General features: G+C 42.1%; 1 protein-coding gene across 1 annotated transcript in view; it reads left to right on the top strand.

Annotated features, from left to right (window-relative positions):
- SHROOM3 (shroom family member 3) overlaps window positions 1-21,018 on the top strand; it is a 500,538-nt gene that overhangs the window by 95,702 nt on the left and 383,818 nt on the right. Inside the window, exon 2 of the mRNA XM_033963245.1 lies at window positions 17,791-17,945. Coding sequence (XP_033819136.1) covers window positions 17,791-17,945 — 155 coding nt within the window. The remainder of the gene's footprint in view (window positions 1-17,790; window positions 17,946-21,018) is intronic.

A 21,018-nucleotide genomic window follows, 5' to 3' on the forward strand; every position in this document is an offset into this window, starting at 1 on the left:
GATCAAAAAGAAGGGGCAAATGTAGGCTCTAGCGCAGCCGTGACGTCAAAGCTAATAGGCTGAAGAGCAGAGAGGAGGGATGTCTAAAACCGAGCCGACAAGTCTGGTTTACAATCTCCCCCCTGCATCTGGGTAACTTGGAAGCTCTTATACTTTCTTATTACATGCCATAAATACATAGGAATTGCCATACTGGGACAGACTGCAGGTCCCTCAAGCCCAATATCCTGTTGCCAATAATGGCCAACCCAGGTTACAAGTACCTGGCAACATAGGCACCAGCTCTGTGGGTGCATAAGCACCCCCAATAGTTTGGGGACCTCACATGACCAGAGCTAATGTGTGGTCCATCCGGGCATCTCTTCCCCTTCTGTCCCGCTACATCCCTTCCCAGACTTGCTTGGAGAGGCCCCAGTGGGGTAGCCATTCTCACAAGCTGCTGGTGCTGCCCTGAAGCTTTACCTCTACTGTGATCTACCCAGGCAGAAATAGGAAGTTGAGTCAGGGAGAGGGTGGATCACAGCAGAGGGAAAGTTTCAGGGCAGCGCTGGCAGCTTGTGAGAATGACTACCACACTGGGGCTCCTCTGAACAAGAAGAGTGAAAAGACACCGGGAAGGTGAGGGGAACAGAGGGAGAGGGACAGAAGGGGAAGAGATGTCCGGACCGTGGAGCCTCCTGAAGATGTTTTAAGTTAGCCCAAATGGGGGGGATAGAGATACTGGAAAGGAGGGTAGTTTGGAAGAGAAAGGGAGAGCTGGTTGACCCTGGGGTGGTGGGGAAGAAAGGAGAGATGCTGGATGAAAGGGTAGTTGAGAAAAGGAGAGATGGTGGATCTGGGGATGGTGGGGTCCATCACTGCAGCTGCATGGATGGAGATGAAAAAAGGGAAGATGCCAGACCTCCGGGGGAGGGAAAGGAAATAGAAGGGGAGGACAGAGATGGAAGATGGATGGTTAGCACAGAGAAAGAAGAAAGTAGACCCTAGCAAGCAAGTTATCAGAAGACAACCAGAGCCTGGGACCAATATGATTTGAATAATGACCAGACAGATTTGAAATAATGACCATGTCAGATTTGAAATGTGTATCCTGCCAGATGGTGGTGTTAGACCGCAAACGTGAGCTAGGATTTAACAGAGAGAGGAAAAGTCTTATTTGTTTGTTTATTTTGTTTACATCACAGCACCAGTGTGGGTAGGAGAGGGCAAAGGGGGTGAAGAGGCTGTAAAAGGGGTGAAGAGGCTATAAAACAAACCCACCAAGATGTTTGAAAAAAAACACCCAATTGGGCAGGAAAATCGAATCGAATCAAAAATTAGATTCAATAGGCTGAATCGAATCGAATCAAATTTTTTTTCCCTGAATCGGGCAGCATTACTGTTAGATGCCTGAATGGTGCAACCTTTGGGATAGGGAGCAGTGGGTTGATAATTTTTTTTGGGGGGGAGGCTTATATTAGTAACAAAAGGATCTTATAATTTGATTTAAGAGGGTTTGTACTATCTTGCAAGACTTTGGATAAAGGGTAGGAGTAGGTTAGAGGCATAGCATTTTTTAAAAGATCAGGGGTGGAGGGCAAAAAAGCATTAACATTGTTGGACCTTTTTGCTTGCATCCTGGGTAGGGTTACCAGATTTTCCATTTGGAAAATCCGGATCCCTAGACTCGCCCACATGCCCGCCTAGTTCCACCCAACCCCACCCCATCATACCCCAGCCCCACCCACTGCTGCATGCTCTCATCGGGCAGGACATCCGAGCATGCGCGGATGTCCTCCTGCCCGACGCGATGTGGATGAAAACTTTTCAAAATCCGGACAAAGTGCCGGGTTATGAAAAGCTGTCCGGACCCTCGGACATATCCTCAACAGGAGGACTTGTCCAGGGAAATCTGGACGTCTGGTAACCTTAATCCTAGGAGCATCAGCTTGCTCATGAGCAGCTGATGCTTCCAAGGAAAGGTGAACAATATCTTTTCAGCTATTGTTAACTTTCAGCAATTAATGCAGCACACAGAGTTTAACACAAACTGTAAAAATGTTATTTATTTTGCATGAATATCAGCTGCTTTGTATGCATATGCATACTTTGCAGCTCATTATTATTAAACATCCATAGTAATAAAAATTCTTACATTAAGCTCTGTTTTTAGAAAATAGTGCACATTATTGCCACAACATCACTTAGTAAATAGACTCTTTGTTTGCAAGTTCATACACTTTTATTTGCAAGACAAGCTGAGCCAGAGCCAAGCCCATGATGCTAACCTGACTACAAGATATGAGACGTGCCAAATTAATTGGCACAGAACATAATCTTAACAAGGCAGTTCTAACCAGAGATAAAATACTACACTTCTCCCTCCGTATTCGCAGTTTCAGCATTCGCGGTTTTGGTTAGTCACAGTTTTTAGCTTGCTGTCTCCTCCCCCCCAAATTACGTCAGCTTGCATAGAGAAATTGCTGATTCCAAGCTTTTACAGAGGAAATCAATGATTCCCAGCACTTTCTTCTCCATGTTTTGTCTCTTCTTCAGGAACAGGCCAGGTCTCCCACCTTGTTATTCACGGTTTCACCATATTCATGATGGGTTTTAATAGAAAACAGCGAATAACATATGAAAAAGTTATTCACGGTTTTTCTGTATTTGCGGTTCTGTTAATCCCCTATCACAGTGAATACGAAGGGAGAAGTGCTTTCCAACCCTTTTCACAGGTCTGTAATATAATTTGTCCTACCTCTGTTGGTTCCTTTCATCCTTTTTATATTTCTTATCGTTCTTTTTCTTTCATCTTTCATTTTCTTCTTTTCTTCTGTCTCCTTGTTATCCTTTTTTTTCTCTTCTTCCTTCCTTTTGGTATGTACTAGGTAGCTCTGTCCATATATCTTTTTTTCTTCTTTTGATAATATAAAATATTATGAACAAATAATCTTCTGCTTGCTTAGATACTGGCCTTGTCTTCTAGTTCTTGAACTTCCCCATTGAAGAACCATTGTCTTCTATGTTAAATTCAAATTTCTCTCTCTTTTTTTTTAATCAAAGCCCTATATTTCTTTGACACATCTTAAATCTCAGCCTTGATATCTCTCTATACTCTCCTCTATCCGCATAGTCCTCATGAAAATGTCTACTACCTACCTAGACTTCAGAAAACTTCTCAAAACACACCTCTTCCGCGAACAAGACCCTTAGTCCTTACTCCCCGCATACACTCCAACCCCCCCCACCCCCACCTCCCTCTCCCCCCCCTCTCCTGGTTTCCCACTCCCTCCATTTTATCTTCTAACCCAACTATGATAAACCTGTGCCTCCTTCCGCGCTACCTGCAATTCCGATAAAATTTTTGTAAATCCGGGCTCAGACCGGATCCTAATGTAACGAATGTAAACCGCCTAGAACTCTTTGGGTATGGCGGGATATAAGAACCTAATAATAATAATAATAATACTATTTCCTCAGTGTTCCATTCTCTCTATATCTTCCATCTTGTAGTGTACGTATCTCTACAACTTCAACCTTCTGTTTCTCCATATTTTTCTGAGGCCCTCTCAAGTACCTACAAATATAAAATGTGGCCCTGCAAAGAGTTTGAGTTTGAGCCCACTGTTCTATGCCCAGTCACTATCGCCTTACTTTAGTCCTCTGATTCCAACCAATCATGCTGAAGTTGCACAAATTCGTGTAAAACTGGATAAATTTGGCTAGAACTATAAAATAGTTCTAGCTGTTAGTATTACAACTGAGATCTTATTCAATCAACTGTTGCAAAAATGCAAACGAATGCATGAGAGATCTCTTGGAAAGCAGAATGGGTAAGAGGAAAGGGAGGAGAGAAGGATCAGAGGCATGGAAAAGGGGACAGGGTGAGAAAACTGGAAGGAAAAAAGGTGAATAGATTGTAATGAGTGGTGAGTGTAATAGAAGGATTAGAGCAATAGAGAGGTGAGAAGTACAAGAGGTAGCAGAAGGAGGGAACTGGGAAGGAAGGGAATTAGAGAGTAAAAAAGAGAACGAGAGAACCAAAAGTTGGGCAAAAAGAAGATAAAATTTAAGGGGAGGAGGGGAAGTGGGCTGGAAATAGGAGGAAACACAGGGCTTTTCTATTAATTAAACAACATTCCTTCTATTTAATTATTTAATGTAAACTGCTTGGTTGGAGCCTCTGACAGGTGGTATATAAAGCACAAATAAATTATATGATTGAGGTCTACAAAATCCTGAGTGGTGTAGAATGGGTAAAATTGAATCGATTTTTCACTCTTTCAAAAAGTATAAAGACCAGAGAATACTCAATGAAGTTACATGGAAATTCACGTTTAAAACCAATGGGAGGAAATATTTTTTGCACTCAGTGAATAGTTAAGCTCTGAAACTCATTGCCAGAGGATTTGTAAGAGCGGTTATCATAGTTGGGTTTCACAAAGTTTGGTTTAAAAAAGTGCCTAAATTTAAGTGCCATTTATACAATCTGGACCAAAAGTGGAAAGAAAAGAAATCTAGAGCCAGCACGGTTAAAAGGTAAAGGGAAAAAGACTATTTGAGCCAAAAAAACACGTCCTGTAAAGAATGGAAAAATAATCCAAACGAAGAAAATAAGAAGAGGCATAAGCAATGGTACATTAGATGTACAGCACTGATAATGAAAAAGAATAACTTGTCAAGATAAACTTGTCAAAGAGACAAAAACTCAGAGTAACAACTTTTTTTAGGTATATCAGAAGCAGAAAACCTGTGAGGGAATCTGTAGCATCACTGGATGATCAAGGAGAAAAAGCGGCACTCAGGGAGGATAATTCCATAGCAGAGAGACTGAATTAATTCTTTGCTTTGGTCTTTACAGAAGAAGATATAAGAGACCTACCTGAACTGGAAATGGTTTTCAAGGGTGATGAGGTGGAGGAACTGAAAGAAATCTGCTGTTAGTGATCTGCAACCTGTCAATAAAATCATCCGTAGTACATGAGGATTGGAAAGTGGCTAATGTTACACTGATTATTTAAAAAGACTCCATGAGAAAGATCCATAAAATTACAGACTGGTAATAGTGGAAACAGTTATAAAAAATAAAATTGTAGAACACGTAGACAAACATGATATAATGGGACAGAGTCAGCATGGGTTCAGCCAAGGGAAGTCTTGCCTCACCAATTTGTTTGACCTCTTTGAAGGCGTGAATAAACATGTGAATAAAGACGAGCCAGTTGATGTAGTGTATCTAGATTTTCAGAAGGCTTTTGACAAAGTTTCACATGAGATGCTCCTCAGAAAATTAAAAAGTCATGGGATAGGAGGCAAAGTTCAGTTGTGGATTAGGAATTGGTTATCAAGCAAAAAACAGAGGGTAGGGTTAAATGGCCATTTTTTTTCAATGGAGTAGGGTAAATAGTAGAATGCCACAGGGGTCTGTACAAAGAAGTTGCTGAATGCTGAGCAAGAGCGTCAAAGCGCGCTGCCACTCATTGCCGCTCAGCGGCAGAAGAAACCAGCTACAATCAGCTGGTTAGCAGCGGGACAGGAGTAGGAAAGCTCGCTCCTGCCCACTGCACCTCTGGAACACCATGCCAGAGGAGGTAGGAGGACTGGGCAGGAAGAGGGAGGGAGGGTGCAGAGTCTGACAGAGAGGGGAGGGAAGGGAGCTGGGTGCAGAGTCTGAGGGGGGGTGACTGGGTTCAGAGACTGGCAGGGAGAGACAGGGGGCAGGGAGTTGGGAAGGCAGGGAGGACAGATGCTCAGGGGGTTGGGAAAGACAGATACTGCACGTACTGGGAGAGGGTTGGGAAGGACAAATGCACGGGCGGGGGAGGGGGGTTAGGAAAGGAGGAAAAGAGAGATGCTGCACAGGTGGAGTAGTGAGAAGGGAGAGAAAGAAATGCTGCCGGTGAGGGAGGGAAAAGGAACGGAGAATTGTTGGACATCGGTGTGTGGCATGAGAGGGAAAGAGAGATGATATATAGGGGGAAAGGAAGAAAGAGGAAGAATTGTTGGACATGATAGTGGTGGAGAGGAGGGAGGAAGAAATGTTACATTGTGAGGGAGGAGAGATGACCCAAAGAAGGGGAGATGTCAGACCACTGGAATGAGAAGGAGAGAGAGAGGGAGAGAGAGATGCCAGAGCACAGAAGGAAGGGAAGAGATGCCAGACCGTAGAAAGGAGAGGAGAGAGATGTTAGACCTCAGGAAGAGGGAGGGAAGGAGAGAGAGATGCCAGAGAATGGGAGAGGAGATATATTCCAGGCTATGGGAAGGAGAGGAAAAAGATGCCAAACCATATGAGGGGGGAAGGGGGAAGACAGATGTCTGACCATGGGAGAGGGATGAGATGGTGCATAGGGATGGAGGGGAAGGGGAGACAGAGGAAGGATATAGTGCAAAGCAATGGGTGCGACAGGGAAGAGAAAAGAAGAAATGTTCCTTATGGATAGATGGGAATAGGGGAGACGAAAGATGGATGCGATGGTGCATAGGGATGGAGGGAAAGGGGAGACAGGGAGGAGATGGTTCACAGCAATGGGTGTGACAGGGAAGAGATAAGAAATGTTCCTTATGGATAGATAGGAATAGGGGAGAAGAAAGATGGCAGAGATGGTACACATGGATATATGGGAAGGGAAGGCATGGAAAAGTAGATTTTGAGAAGAAAGCAGAAAAATGGAAGAAAGTTGAATGTTAAAAGTTAATGCTAAAGATGGATGTATGGCAGAAAGTGAAGGAGAGAAAAACAGCAAATGGATAAGGTGGCCCTGGATACACAGTTAAGAGCACAGACAGAAGGAAGTGCAGCCAGAGACTGGGAAAGATGGTTTGAAAACCAAAATCACCAGGCAACAAAGGTAGGGAAATGATTTTATTTTCAATTTAGTGATTGAATTGTGTCAGTTTTGAGAATTTACATCTGTCTATATTTTGCACTGTTCAGGAAGAAATGCATTTGTTTCTATTTCTTTGGGGGTTGTACTGCATGCAGAGTTTTGCATCTTAGGGTTTTGTTTGTATATATTAGTACTTTTAGTTTGTGGTCCTGCATTTGCATAGGGGTTATCTGCATTTGTGACCAAGGCCAGGTGTTCTGGTAGGAATGAATGTTGAGAAATATGTATGCTTTGCGTAGTTTAATTTTGTGGTTAACATTATATATTGTTAATAAGACTATATTGTGTGTATATATGAAAAAATGAATGGGGAAAAATTGTATTACAATTAGTACTATTATGGGGGTGGGGTCTGGGGCAGAGCTTGGGCAGGGTCTGGGGCGAAGCTTGTGGGCCCCCCCAAACAAAAAAGCGTTCTGCCTATGAGATGGAGCATTTGTCTGACCCAGTATGGCTGTTATGTTATGTTCTTACAAATGTCACTCAAATATGGATACCATTATGCAGGGCATTAAGCATGAATTCTATAACAGCATCTAGGCATCCAGATTCCACTATAGAATAGAGTGTAAGTCCACATTTTCATTCCAATATTTAGGTGTTATTGTGGCATCTAAAAGACAGGCATACATATGAGCACTTACATTTTGCACTTTAGTGCTTAATTTCTAGTATTATATATGGGGCCACAAGGATCAATACTGTCCACACTTCTATTCAATATTTTTCTAATCTCCTTAATATTTTAAGCGTTTGCATCAAACTTTAATAAACTTGACCTTAAGCCAACCCATTGGATTCACTATCTATGCCTATGCAGATGATATTCAACTGCTTCATCTATTGAATTCTCAAGATCCATTAGATATTCAAGAGATCAATAAAAAACTGGAACAAATAACCCATTGGTTAAATGATAACATGCTAAATCACGATAACATGCTAAATGATTAACCTCTAAATCAAAAATGATGCTATTGTCCAGTAATAAGTCAGAAAATTAGTCTCCCCTATTGGTCTGAATTCCACAGCAATTCAATCAGTGACTACAATCAAATTACTCGGTGTGACATTAGAGAACAATTTATCTTATCAACAAATCAGTACAATAGTTCAGAAGTGTTTACAGACTTCGCATGATTCACTCTATCTCTAATCTCCTTGAAACTTCCTCTTTAAATATCCTTATGCATTCACTACACTGGAAGGAGGTTTAAAACATTTCAGTGCTTCAGAATAATGTTGGTAATATTAGATAAAGATCAAGGACTCCTTTTAAGAAGCTGCGTTAGCGGTTTAACGCGCATAATAGCAGGCGCTAAACTGCCGGCCGCGCTAAACGCTAACGCCAGCATTGAGCTGGCGTTAGTTCTAGCTGTATCGCGCGTGCTAAAAAGCTGCGTACGCTAAAACCGCTAACGTGGCTTCGTAAAAGGAGCCCCAAGTGTGGGGCAGAATAAAAGTCAGTAAGTCCTCTGACTGCCCTTGGCATATTCCAACAGAAGAGATCGCGTGGCCTCTCTATAAGTGGTGCCTACATGGGTGGCGCCTAGATGAGTTCCATGCAGAAATGAAAATTGATTAATGATCTTAATTAGCATGGCGATTGACCATTCCATTAAAGACTCCTTAAAAAATATTTAAAAAGATTAAGAGTTCTGTGTGGAACTTGCAACGGCGTCTACCGACGCCTATGTCAAGGTGCCTACCAGTGCTAACAATGCCTACCTGAAAAGTAGGTGTGGTTAGGGGCAGAGAATAGGCGTGGTATGACTTAGCGCCGGTAAATTAGGCCAGGAAAATCCGATGCAATACGATGCCTAACGATGCAATACGATGCCTAACGGTGTCTAAGTTGAGTTAGGTGCCACTAGGCACCTAGCAGTTGGGCAACCGCACTGAACGACACCTAGGAGATAGGCACCGCTGGGCGCCTTTGATACAATCAGGCCCATTGAGCCTACAAATGTGCCTGCTTAACAATTTGCTCCAGATAACCTCAAAATACGTAGAAAATGATGGCAAATGAAGGCCATATGGCCCATCCAGTCTGCCCACCCATAATTTTAGAGTCAATGCTGGTGAAAGATAAAATTGAGAAAAGACAATGCGTATATGCTATTTGACATATCAGTGCCAGAAGCACATCAGTAAATATTCATGCATTGGGAAAATAGTAGACTAAACTATTCATTCTGGTAGCAGTCTGTGCTTATGTACGACAAATATGAGGCAGCGGCAGTGGAGAAATGTAACAGAACAGGCCATTTCATTAAGACTTGGCACTTACTAGAGAACTAGACTGCTATCTAAACTTTGAAATGTGGCGTTTCAGGAATGTGCATGTCTCTTTAAGTGTATTTTGTCTCTCCTGCTGTAGTCTTGATAATATTTTAACTAAGGTAGAGTCATCCATTCCAGAGGATGTTATAGGGGAAAGCACCCTCCAGGGATTCAAGAAAAGGTTAGATAAGTTCCTGCTGAACCAGAACGTACGCAGGAAAGACTAGACTCAAATAGGGCACTGGTCTTTGACCTAAGGGCCGCTGTGTGAGCGGACTGCTGGACACGATTGACCACTGGTCTGACCCAGCAGTGGCAATTCTTATGTTCTCATGTTCTTATTAGTTAAAATTTTCAATATAAAGTTATCAAAGGGATTTCCTATGGGGGAAAAAGGAAATAGAAAGAAGGGAAGGCAGAGCCCCTGGGAAAATATGACATTTCTATCAATTATGGGAGTATGATCAAAACAAAATAAGTAAATGAACTCCTCCCCCCCCGCACACTTAGTGCCACTTCTATATGTGACAGCTAAAAAAATCAGCGCCAACTAGAACGGTACCTAGTACAATTGTCCAAGGTGTGCATACCTTTTTATAAAATTGCGCTTAGCACCTGTGTGTGACGCATAACTTAGGGGTGCCTAACTGCCTGTGCCTAAGTTCTGCACAGATTGGATGTATCCTATAACAATGTGCCTAACTTTTAGAAATGCCCCCGATCTGCCCCTGGCCATGCCCCCTTTTCAGATGCACACTGAGCTGGCGCAATATTTTTTACAGAATTGCACTTTCCAAGTTGTGCATTTAACTTGTAATTAGTGCTCAGTTAGCATCAATTACAAGATGTTAATTGCCAATTATTGGCATCGATTAGGCAAATTAATCAATTAAGTTATGCATATACATCGGCTACCCACATCAATGTACTTGCACAATTTTAGGCGCTATATTCAGAATTTGGGGGTTACAGACTAAAAGAATGTCTTTATATGTAACATGGCTGCTGAAAAGTTCTCAGTCCAACCAACCAGCTTCCTAAATTCTGAGCATTATTTTGCTACTGTAGCTGAAAAGAGTTATCTTATTTTAAGTGCCAATTTGCAGAAACGAAAATCTATGTCATGACATTGTTTCAGATCATTGATTGAACCATATCCACGTCATTATTGTCTTGGCTGGGCTGAGAACTTTTCAGCATCCCCTCGTAAAGTGTGTCTTAGTATGGAGACAGGGAATGGGTGATTGGATGTCTGGTGAGTGTCAAGGTGTGGAAATTAACTGATGCTTTATATGAGATAGATGCATATTAATTTGTAAATTCATTGTATGGTGTTCATATATTTTCCATGGTGAGAATGTGAAGGTTTGATGTCAGAAGATGGGGGCATTTGGGTATGTGTGTGTAGATCTGTTTGTTTGTATATACTGTATATCTCTGTGTCTTGTGTATAGATGTATGTGTAAAAGGTGTCTGTGCGCATATGTGTATGCTGGGTGTGTGTGTGCATGTTGGCAGTTTGTGCTGGGTTGTGTGTGGGGACATATAGGCTTCTCTCTCCTTTGCACTTTCCACTGTCAACCTGCACACCCTTCCTCTCCCTCTCATGCACTATTCACTTTCCTTGCTCCTCATCACCTTTCTCCTTCCACGGCTACCCAGCCTTGCACTTTTTCACTCCTCTCCCTTCCACCCACCTTTCACGTCGTCCCTTCCTTCCCTTCTTCTTTCTTACACTCTCTCACTTCTCCATTCCTCCTCTAACCCTTCTCCTTCCCTTATGATCTGCCCCCCTCACGCACCCCTTCCTTTCTCTGCCACTGTCTCTCTCTCTCCTTGCCCACATGACCCCAGGACTCTCACCAGCTCTTCATTCTGGTACCCTGTCTTGCTCCTTGAAACAGAGTGTAGCCCTGTGCATCTGTGTATCCAGAAACAAGCAGATGCATATGAACAAACGGAAAGGCAGACAGATGGACGGACAATCTCCAAAAGGCTCTATAGCTTAAGCAAAACATTCCTTCACACTGTTGAAAAATAAAAGTTTCCCATAAATTTGATTGATTTGTTAACTTGCTAGGATGACTGTTCTCATCTCATTTAGCATTTGTTTGCTATTCTTTGTTGTGTTCATATCTTGCTTAATAAGCATAACATATTCATGTAGGAAAGTATTAATCTGTTAGAAATTACTGCTATTATGTTCATGTACCACTGTGGTGAATGTCCTGCCGTCCCTTTCTTTTGAAATGACAAGAGTGAATCAGCTGGTGTCACATTTCTCAGTGGGTGGAAAATATTTCTCTTTAGAAAAATTGCAGAATTCTTTTCTCTGAGGTTCTTTTGTAATTCAAATAGAATGGCGGGGGTAGAGTTGATAGGATTAGCAGTTAATTGCCCTGGGCTCTGCTACAAGACCTGGAGGGCAACCGAAAGGAATAGGCTTAAAGCATTTCTGAACTGGGCCTTACATTCCAGATGACAATCAGAGGTGCATTTTTCATATCTTTCTTTTCTGAAATCAGGCGCTGTGAGCCAACGAAGCTCAAAGGCCGCTATTCTGTGTAATACAGAGCTGTGAAATGTGTATCTATACACATAAATACATTTATTCCCAAATTTTATAAAGTGCACTGAAGGTTAGGCACTTATATTGATCAGGACAGATAGGGAGAAATGATTTGAGTATCTGAATGTATATCACTTCGGGCTAGATTCACTAACCTGCTTCTCCGTGCCTGATCCATGGCCAATCCACGTCAGGCTGACCAAGTCACGAAGGGAGAATATTCAAATGGGGGCGATCAGAGGCACGCCTCCATCCGTCTACACAGATTGCAATGTAATGATCCCGACGCATGCACAGACCATCTACTTTGCCTGTTGATGGTTTGCATATGCGTTTGCTGTCTGTTTTTGCAGGGGGGGGGGTTAAAACATTTTTTTACTGGTCCCAACTCTCCTTCTCTCCCAGGGAAGGGCGATCCCCGGCGTCAGCAGACTCTTCCCCTTGCAGACTGTAGCGGTGCTCAAGTTCACTGCCCCGGCGAGTCCCTGCCACGAAGAGCCACAGCTAAATTTTTTAAAAGCAGGCATAATTATTGACTCTCCTGCTCTCTGCCACCCTTCCCCGCAGTGCAGCCCCGCTTTAAACCCACGGGTTAAAACCACGGGCTCGCACTGCAGGGAAGGGCAGCAGAGAGCAGGAGAGTCGAGGCGGCAAGAGTGGGGTAAGGACTATCCTCCAGTGCTGTTCTGTGAAGGAGAGGCGGCAGAGGGCAGAGAGCAGTTTTATACACAAGTGATTAGTTCTCACCAGTCGCTTGTTTTTTGATCGGCCAACCAGTTGGTGTGTCAGGAAAAAATTAGTGAATTGCGTCCTTCCTGCTTTGCATGTCTTTTCCTCTCATTTGCATGCACAGATCAGAATCGGATCGGAGGAGAGGTTAGTGAATCGGGTTGAAGGGAAATTGGGTCGCAAAGGGCTTGCAAACCAATCGGTACACGATTGGTTTGCTCAGTGAATCTAGCCCTTAGACAATAGGTGGTATATAAATAAATACCCCTAACTTAATTGAGTAATAAGCTAAATGTGTGCTAATAAGCAGCACTAAATATGTCTTAATTGCCACTAAGGGCTCCTTTTACAAAGCCGCACTAGGGCCTTAACGCGCGGAATAGTGCGCGCTAAATTTCTGCGTGCGTTATCCGCTACCACCTCCTTTTGAGCAGGCGGTAGATTTTCAGCTAACGTGTGCTAATCCGGTGCGTGTATTAAAAACGCTAGCGCACCTTTGTAAAAGGAGCCCTAAGTGGAGTTAATTGAAAGTTCGGCGCCTAAGTTGGTAGGCGTGATTCTACAACAGTCAGATGCCAAGTGCAAAGCGAATAGTTAAAAGTGAGCATGGTTAGGGGGGTGGATCATGGGCATATTTTTGACCTAGGCACCTGGTTTTGCGTTAGGAGCCGTTGGGCCCTTAACTTAGGTGCAGGCATTTAGGCCAAGAAAACCTGGCATAAGCATGCTTAGGCAGTGCGAAGCGTGACTCTATAATGGGCGCCTAACTTTTATAGAATCGTGCTTAGTGCATTAGTTAGCACTGATTTTTTTAGGCAACATATATAGAATTGGATTTTTAGTGTGCGGGTATGTATATATACACATCACAGAACAAATTCCCAGAGTAAGAAGCCAGTGTTACTGCCCTGAAGTTGTTCCTCCAGTCTGCCTTGCACTCTGAAAATAGCTACTGTTTGGGCCTGCAGCCTAGTAGGGGGTTACAGCAGTTAACCCACAGTAATTTCTGCATTAATAGCTACCATGGAATGGGAAGGGGGGGAGGGGGAGAATGGATGGACAGTGTGGCGCTCATTTTTGAAAAATGTAGACGTCCCAAAACAACAGCATAAACCGGCACTTGGACGCCCTAATCGCCGGGATATCCAAGTGCCGATTTTTCAAAACCATCTTTCTGAGCATCTTGCGAGACGTCCCAGCTGCTGTGTGTCCAAAACTCCATGGGGGTGTGTTGAAGACGTGTTATGGGTGGGCTTTAGGCAGGTTTTTACTTGGACGTTTTGCAGCAATAATTGAACCTTTCCCAGGAAGTCCAGGACAGAACTTGGACATCCGGAGCTAGACCTGTTTTAGAAGTGTCTAAGTGCCACAAAGTTACCCAAACTGACCAGATGACCACTGGAGGGATTAAGTTATGACCTCCTTATACTCCCCAAGTGGTCACTGAGAACCTCTTATCCCCCCCAAAAAAGAAATCTAAATGAAATAGTTCAAACCTGTCTCTAGAACAGCAGTATCTGGTATGGGAAATCCTAGTATAAATTCACACAGGTGTCTTAAGTGGGTGGTGGGCGGGCTAGTGAGCCATATAGAGGAGGATCCAGGCCCATAGGCCACTCTAACCACTACATTTATGGTTGAAAGTGTGAGCCCACCAAAATCCTACTGTACTGCCATAGAGGTGCCACCTTCAGTCATAAGGGCTATTGGGGTGGTAGACAGGTGGTATAGTAGGTTTTGGGAGAGTTTTGAAGGGCTTACCATACATTAGAAGGGAGTTATGATAAGATGTATTTTTGGCACCCTTTATGTGAAGTTCACAGCCCCAATGCTCTATTGGTATATCTGTGTGGCCTATCTATTACAATGCTGGCCCCTCCTACATCCAAATGGTCTGGATGTTTTTGGGGTCAAAAATGGCAAGACATACAAATAGATGATTTAAAAAAAATTTTTTTTTGATGTCCAGTGGTTTCAACAATGGCCATTTCTCCACCTCTGACTTTTTGGACATCTTGGGGGAAACATCCAAAGTTGGTCTTAGACACACTATTGATAATGGCCCTCTGTGGTTTTAAAGTCAACGTGAGGTTCTTACTGTTTGTTAATTTACTTCCAGTAGTGTAGTGAATGCCTGCTGAATAGACAGCTAACTGAATTTCTTTTAACTGCAGTGCACTTGTGTTAAAAGAATGCTTCCCTCAGTTCCCTGGGTTAACTGAATAGGAAAACTATTGGGAATTCCCCCTCCAATTAAAGCAGAGGTTATAGTCATGATGGCATTGTGACTAAGAGTCAGCTGTGTACAGTTTTGTTTCCCTAGTTAGAAGTTTCAATCAAAACTGATTGAACAAAAAAAAAAAAATTATATATACAGTATATATATATATATACTAGTCTTTAAGCCCGTTACATTAACGGGTGCTAGAATATATGTCTGTCTGTCTTCAGCACACACCTCCCCCCCAAATGTCTCTCCATGGCCCTCTTCTGTCTTCCCCCCCCCCAGAGCAAAGCTGTCTGTCCCCAGCACACCTCCCCCCAAAGCAGCCCCCTTTCCCTATCTCTCCATGGCCCCTTTTGTCTCCCCCCAGCTCCCCCCTCCCCACAAAGCAGCCCCCTTTCCCTCTCCCGCTGACTCTCTCTCTGGCCCCCTTTCTCTGTCTGTCTTTCTGTCCCTCTCCCTGCGTCTTTCTTTCTTTCTGTCATTTTTCCCTAGTTCCCTGTGCAGCAGCATTTCCATCCCACTTCCCTATGCAGCAGCAACAGCATTTCCCTCCTATCCCCCCTTTCCTGTGCAGAAGCAGTAGCAGCATTTTCCCCCACTCCCCCCCTTTCCCTTCTCTTACCTTCTCTTCCCTGCTCCGTTCGGCCCCTCCCCCTTTTTTTATTGCCGTTGTCGATCCGGCCTGCTCCTGACCCTCCCACCGCCGACAAACCTCGGGGCTCCAGCCGCGTAGGCAGCACTTTAAACACGCTGCTTCGCGACCTTCTACTGCCGATTTCCTCTGCCGCGTTCCGCAGGTGGAGAGCAGGGAAGGGCTCGCATGCGCACTTGTCTTGCCTCGCATGAGGCCAGACCGTAAGCCGCGCATGCGCACTTCCTATGGGTCGCTACAGCTCACGGAAAACCGGCGCACGCATGGGAAACAGTGAACTAGAAACTGGAGGGCCTATGTTTAATTCCACAGTGGCTCCTTGTGTCCTTGGGCAAGCCAGTTAACCCTCCATTGTCTTGGGATGGTTAGAGACAGAACTGGAAGCCTCACTCAGCTTAGGCCTTCCATGGAAAACACACTTGTAGCACCCCATGAGCCATTCATGTTTCACACTTGTGAGCAGCAGGAACAAGAGAGTTACAACTCAGTTTCACTTTTAGTTATTAATCCATGTGATTTCTTATCAGGACCTTTAGGGACCCCTGAGGACGACAGCATTGTCGAAACACGGACCGTGTTGGGTCCATAGCTCCCAATGATTTGGGTCCTAGATATATTTTATGTGGATTATTTAATTGTACTTTTAAATAAAGCCTGTATCTTGAACATCACCATCTCAACAGTCTTTTGTCTTCACTGGATTGGCATTTTCTGTGGAATTAAGGGTCAATTTTTCGCTTGTGTTTCTAAATGAGGTCTCACCAGAGTCTTATACAGGGTCAACAATGCTTCCTTTTTCTTACTGGCCATTCCTCTCCCTATGTACCCTAGCATTCTTCTAGCTTTTGCTGTCAAGTTTTCAACCTGTTTGGTCACACATTAAGATCATCGCATACTATTTCACCAAAGTCCCACTCCTCTTTCATGCACAATAGTTCTTTACCCCTAAACTGTATCGTTCCCTTGGGTTTTTGCAGACCAAATGCATGACCTTGCATTTCTTAACATTAAATCTTAGCTGCAAATTCTAGAGTATTCTTCAAGCCTCCTTTTCCTCTTAGCATCTTTAAAAACATCTAGGAAAATTTTGATTTAAAGTTCATGAATGTCTTTCTCAGTGTCCAGAACCATCTGAAGTAACCATTTTTTGATGAGAAACCAGAACCAAGGTAATGACAAGGGTAGCTAGCTGGGTCACTTCTACTCTGAATCAGATAATTCCAATAAGGCAGACATGTCTAATATTACATTACATTAGCCAGTGTTTCTATTCTGCCTATACCAAAATTAGTTCAGAACAGATTACATAATAAAAGACTAGAAACAAACATTCTAGGAATTACAAAGCCAGGTTAAAATTTTTTTTAAAAAAAATAGAAATAGAAATTTAATCTCAAGCAAAACTGAAGAAACAAAATATAAATCCAGTTATTTGATAGGCGGGATATCAAATATTAATAAAACTTGAAAACTTGGAATTGCTGTTATAGAATACTAGTGTAAATCCACATATATGCATGTAACTCTTGGTATGATCACTTATACTAGCTCAAGGGCAGGCATAAATGCTCACGCAAAATTACATGTGTATTGTAATTGAGAGCATTCTAAAAGCTTATCCCCGGATTCTATAAACAGTGACCAGATTTGGGTGCCTTAATTTCTGCATGATCCTGAGATTTGTGTGCAGCTTAATTAAATAATGAGTTGTTAATATGCGATAATTAGTCACTATCAACCAATTATTGACATTAATAGGCACAGATTACAATTCACATACACATCTGGCTCCACACTATTCTGTAGAAAAAAGAGAGAGGGAACAGAAACCCCCCCCTCCAATAAAATCAAACAAAAGAAAAATGAATGGGGAGTGGGATAGAACACGTCAACCTTGAGACAAATGATCTTTATTTTCTCAAATTATAATACATATAAAACCACATCAATAAAAAAACTCATAAATGAAATGTCCTATGTTGGAGGGATCCACTAGATGACTTGACATGCTCCGTATTTCGGCCACCAGATGGTGGCCTGCCTCAGGGGTGTGATTATGGGTCCACTAGGTGTCACTCCAGTGCTGGGAACACAAACTTGAAAAATAAAACCTGAAACGTCTGCAGGACTCGTAGAAGAATTGAAACCAGGGTACACAAAGGTCTCTTGATTGTGCCCTAGTAGTGCGAAGCCAAAGTTGCACGCACAAATCTGTGTCCATTGCCAATTTGTGCAGCTAACTTAATTGTTTAATAAGCCAATCAGTGCCGATGATTGTGAGATTGTGGCTAGTTGAGATAGTCAACTGGTTGAGTTTTGACCTTATGTAAGCATTATTTTGTATATTAGAATGGTCACCCTATATTGTTGTGAAGTTTTTTAATGCAGGAAGGACTGGATTTAAAAATGCATAATTTTCAAGCACTTTATCTTATTAATTATCTATTTTTATTGATTTCAGATTGAAGAAGGGGGGAAAACATGCTTGCTAAAGTCAAAACTTCAGGTGGGAGATGAAGTTGTGAACATCAATGAAGTGGAGCTGAGCAGTTCGAGGCGGGAAGCTATCTCGCTCATTAAAGGATCTTACAAAACACTGAAACTGGTCATCCGCAGGTAACCAATGTCAAAATAATTGTAGTTGTTTCAATTCTTCCTGTATACTTAATTCTGTTTTACTTTTCCAATAGTAACTCAACACTCAGTGGTTCTATTCTATTTATTTTCTTGTTATATATGTTAGGGGGTGTGTGAGGGGGGAGAGGTGGGGGGAGAGGTGGGGTCATACTCAACACCAGAACTAACTCCAGAAGGGCATTTGCAAACTCTAGTATACTGTAGTTCCAAGGCATATGATTGACTAATTCTAATTCAAGAAAGTGCTTCATGCAAAGATCCAGTGTTGCAATATTAAAAGTCTTTACTTGGAAAATGTCTTCAAAGGAAAACAGCACAACTTGTCAGTTTTAGTTGCAGAATTGAGGTTTCTGGTTCTTGCTTGCATCTTTTTCCAGGATACCTTCTTCCCCTTTTCTGGCCTTAGGGCCTGTTTTACAAAGCCGCATGGTAACGGCCCCGAAGCCCATAGAGATTTAAAGGGCTTCGGGGCTGTTGCCATGTGGCTTTGTAAAACAGTTTCCTTAAGGACTGGTGCTGATTCTCTTGCTCTCAAAGAATTTTTTTGAATGTCTCCATTGTCCTTTGGCTTCCTTGACAAAACGCTAAACGGAAGGCTCTCTTTTTTCACATTTTCACAAGTAAGGATACCTCTGGCTAGGCACCTGACAACTATTTCTTACTACTCATGCTGGATGCATGTAGGAAAGAGAAACCCAAACAATGGCTATGTAATTGATGCAAGGTTCCAAATAAGGAGTCACTGGTACACCGCCTGGGAAAAGGATCATCATTATTGCTATGTTGAAACCATGTGCAGTAGCAGCTCTGAAAGCAAATAGAATCCTATGAATTATTAGGAAAGAAATGGAAAACACAAATGAGAATATTATAATGCCTTTGTGTCACTCTGTGGTGTGACCATACCTTGAATACTGTGTGCAGTTCTGGTCACTGCATCTTTCACAAAAGATATAGGGGCTCATTTTCAAAAGAGAAAAATATCCTTTAAATGGCATAAAGTGGCTTTTGAATGTTTTTCTTGCTAAAGACATCCAAATAATTATTTTCAAAACCTATGTTTTAGATGCTTTTTCTAGTCTGTTCGTCTAAATTCCAAGGGGGTTTGTTGAAGGCGTGTTTGGGGCGGGCTTAGGACTTGAATGCTTTACAGTGATGATCTAACATTTGATGTTTGGGGCTAGACCAGTTTTAAAAATGAGTTAGAACCAACAAAGTGCTCAGACTGGAGAGATTAAAGTATGATCCCCCCGTTACTCCCCCAGTGGTCACCGACCTCCTTCTACCACCCAAAGATGTGAAAGAAACAAGTACATACCAGTCTGTATGACAGCTTCAGAGAGACACACAGACATCTGAGAAGAGCAGAGAGACACTTTAGGGGATACCGCAGTGAACATCACATAAAAAGTCCCAGGCACACATCTCACCATAACCCACTTATATTGTTTGGTGAGCCCTTCAAAACCCACCCAAAACCTACTGTACCTACATAAAGATGACGCCTACAGGCTTAAGGGCTATTGCTGTAGTGTATAGGTGGGTATAGTAAGTTTTGGGTGGGTTTTGAAAGGCTCACTATACAATATAAACGGGTTATGGTGAGATGTGTACCTGGGACTTTTTATGTGACATTCACTGCAGTACCCCCTGAGCTGTCTATGTGGCCAGTTTGCTAAGAATGCTGGCTTCTTCTACATCTCAATAGCTTGTTTGTGTGTGGTTTTCTTTTGAACTTTTTTTTCCCCCAAAATGGTCCTAAGCTCAAAAACCTCTAGAAAATGTTCATTTTTGAAACAAAAAGCTAGACATTTTTCTGATTTAAAAATGGTCATTTTCTCTACTGTATTTTAGGTCATTTTTCCCCAAAATGTCCAAACTCAGACTTAGATGTCATATTGAAAAGCCCTTGATTTTAGAATTAGAAAAGGTACAGAGAAGGGTGACAAAAATGGCAAAGGGGATGGGAAGACTTCCCTATGAGGAAAGGCTAAAGAGGCTAGGGCTCTTCAGGTTAGAGAAGAGATGGCTGAGGTGAGATTTGACAGAAGTCTATAATATATTGAGTGGAGTGGAAATAGTAGACATGAATATTTTGTTTACTCCTTCCAAAAATACAAGGACTAGAGGGCACGTAATGAAGCTATTAAGTAATAAATGTAAAACCAATCAAAGAAAATATTTCTTCAGTCAATGTATAATTTAACTCTGGACTTTGTTGCCAGAGAATGTGATAAAAGCAGTTAGCGTAGCAGGATTTAGAAAAGGTTAGGATAATTTCCTAAATAAAAAGACCATTATGGGAGCCGTTAACAAAATATTGTACTTAATAGATACCATTTTTCCCTTAAATTTACAAATTCAATACTGCGGGAGGGGGGTAATTATTAGTTTATTATTTAATAATATAAGAATGATAGGGGGAAAAATTTTATCATATGATACATATGTTTTATATTTGCTACGGAAGGTTGGGGAGGGAGGGAGATAAGTTATATGATTTGGATTATTGCTGATTATTAAGTGTTCTATTTAATGTTAAAATGTTTTAACTCACTGTCACACTTATTGTAAGTTTTAAAACGAATAAAGATTTTATTAAAAAAAAAAAAAAAAAGACCATAAGCCATTATTAAGACGGACTTGGGAAAATTCATTGCTTATTTCTTGGATAAGCAGCATAAAATATGTTTTACTCTTTTGGGATCTTGCCAGGCAACTTGGATTAGCCACTGCTGGAAACAGGATATTGAGCTTGATGGACCTTCAGTTTGCATCAGGATGGCATTCTGGGATGTATATTCCCTCTCCCTTTTTTTTATAACATTTTACCTGGGCTCAGAAATATGTGATCTCACACTAAAGTTATTTTCAGCTCCTTCTGTAGCAGCAGTAATGACACAATGGAAGCAGTAACAGTCGTTGGAAAAGGGAAAGAAATAATGCTATACAGTACATTTATGCAAGGTACTCAAGCACAATAAAGTGAAAAAAAGCATATTCTTTGAAACAGTGGCCCCTGTGGATCTGACCACATTGGTAGCCTCCAAAG

This window comes from Geotrypetes seraphini, chromosome 1 (assembly GCF_902459505.1).
Source record: "Geotrypetes seraphini chromosome 1, aGeoSer1.1, whole genome shotgun sequence".
Taxonomy (NCBI): domain Eukaryota; kingdom Metazoa; phylum Chordata; class Amphibia; order Gymnophiona; family Dermophiidae; genus Geotrypetes; species Geotrypetes seraphini.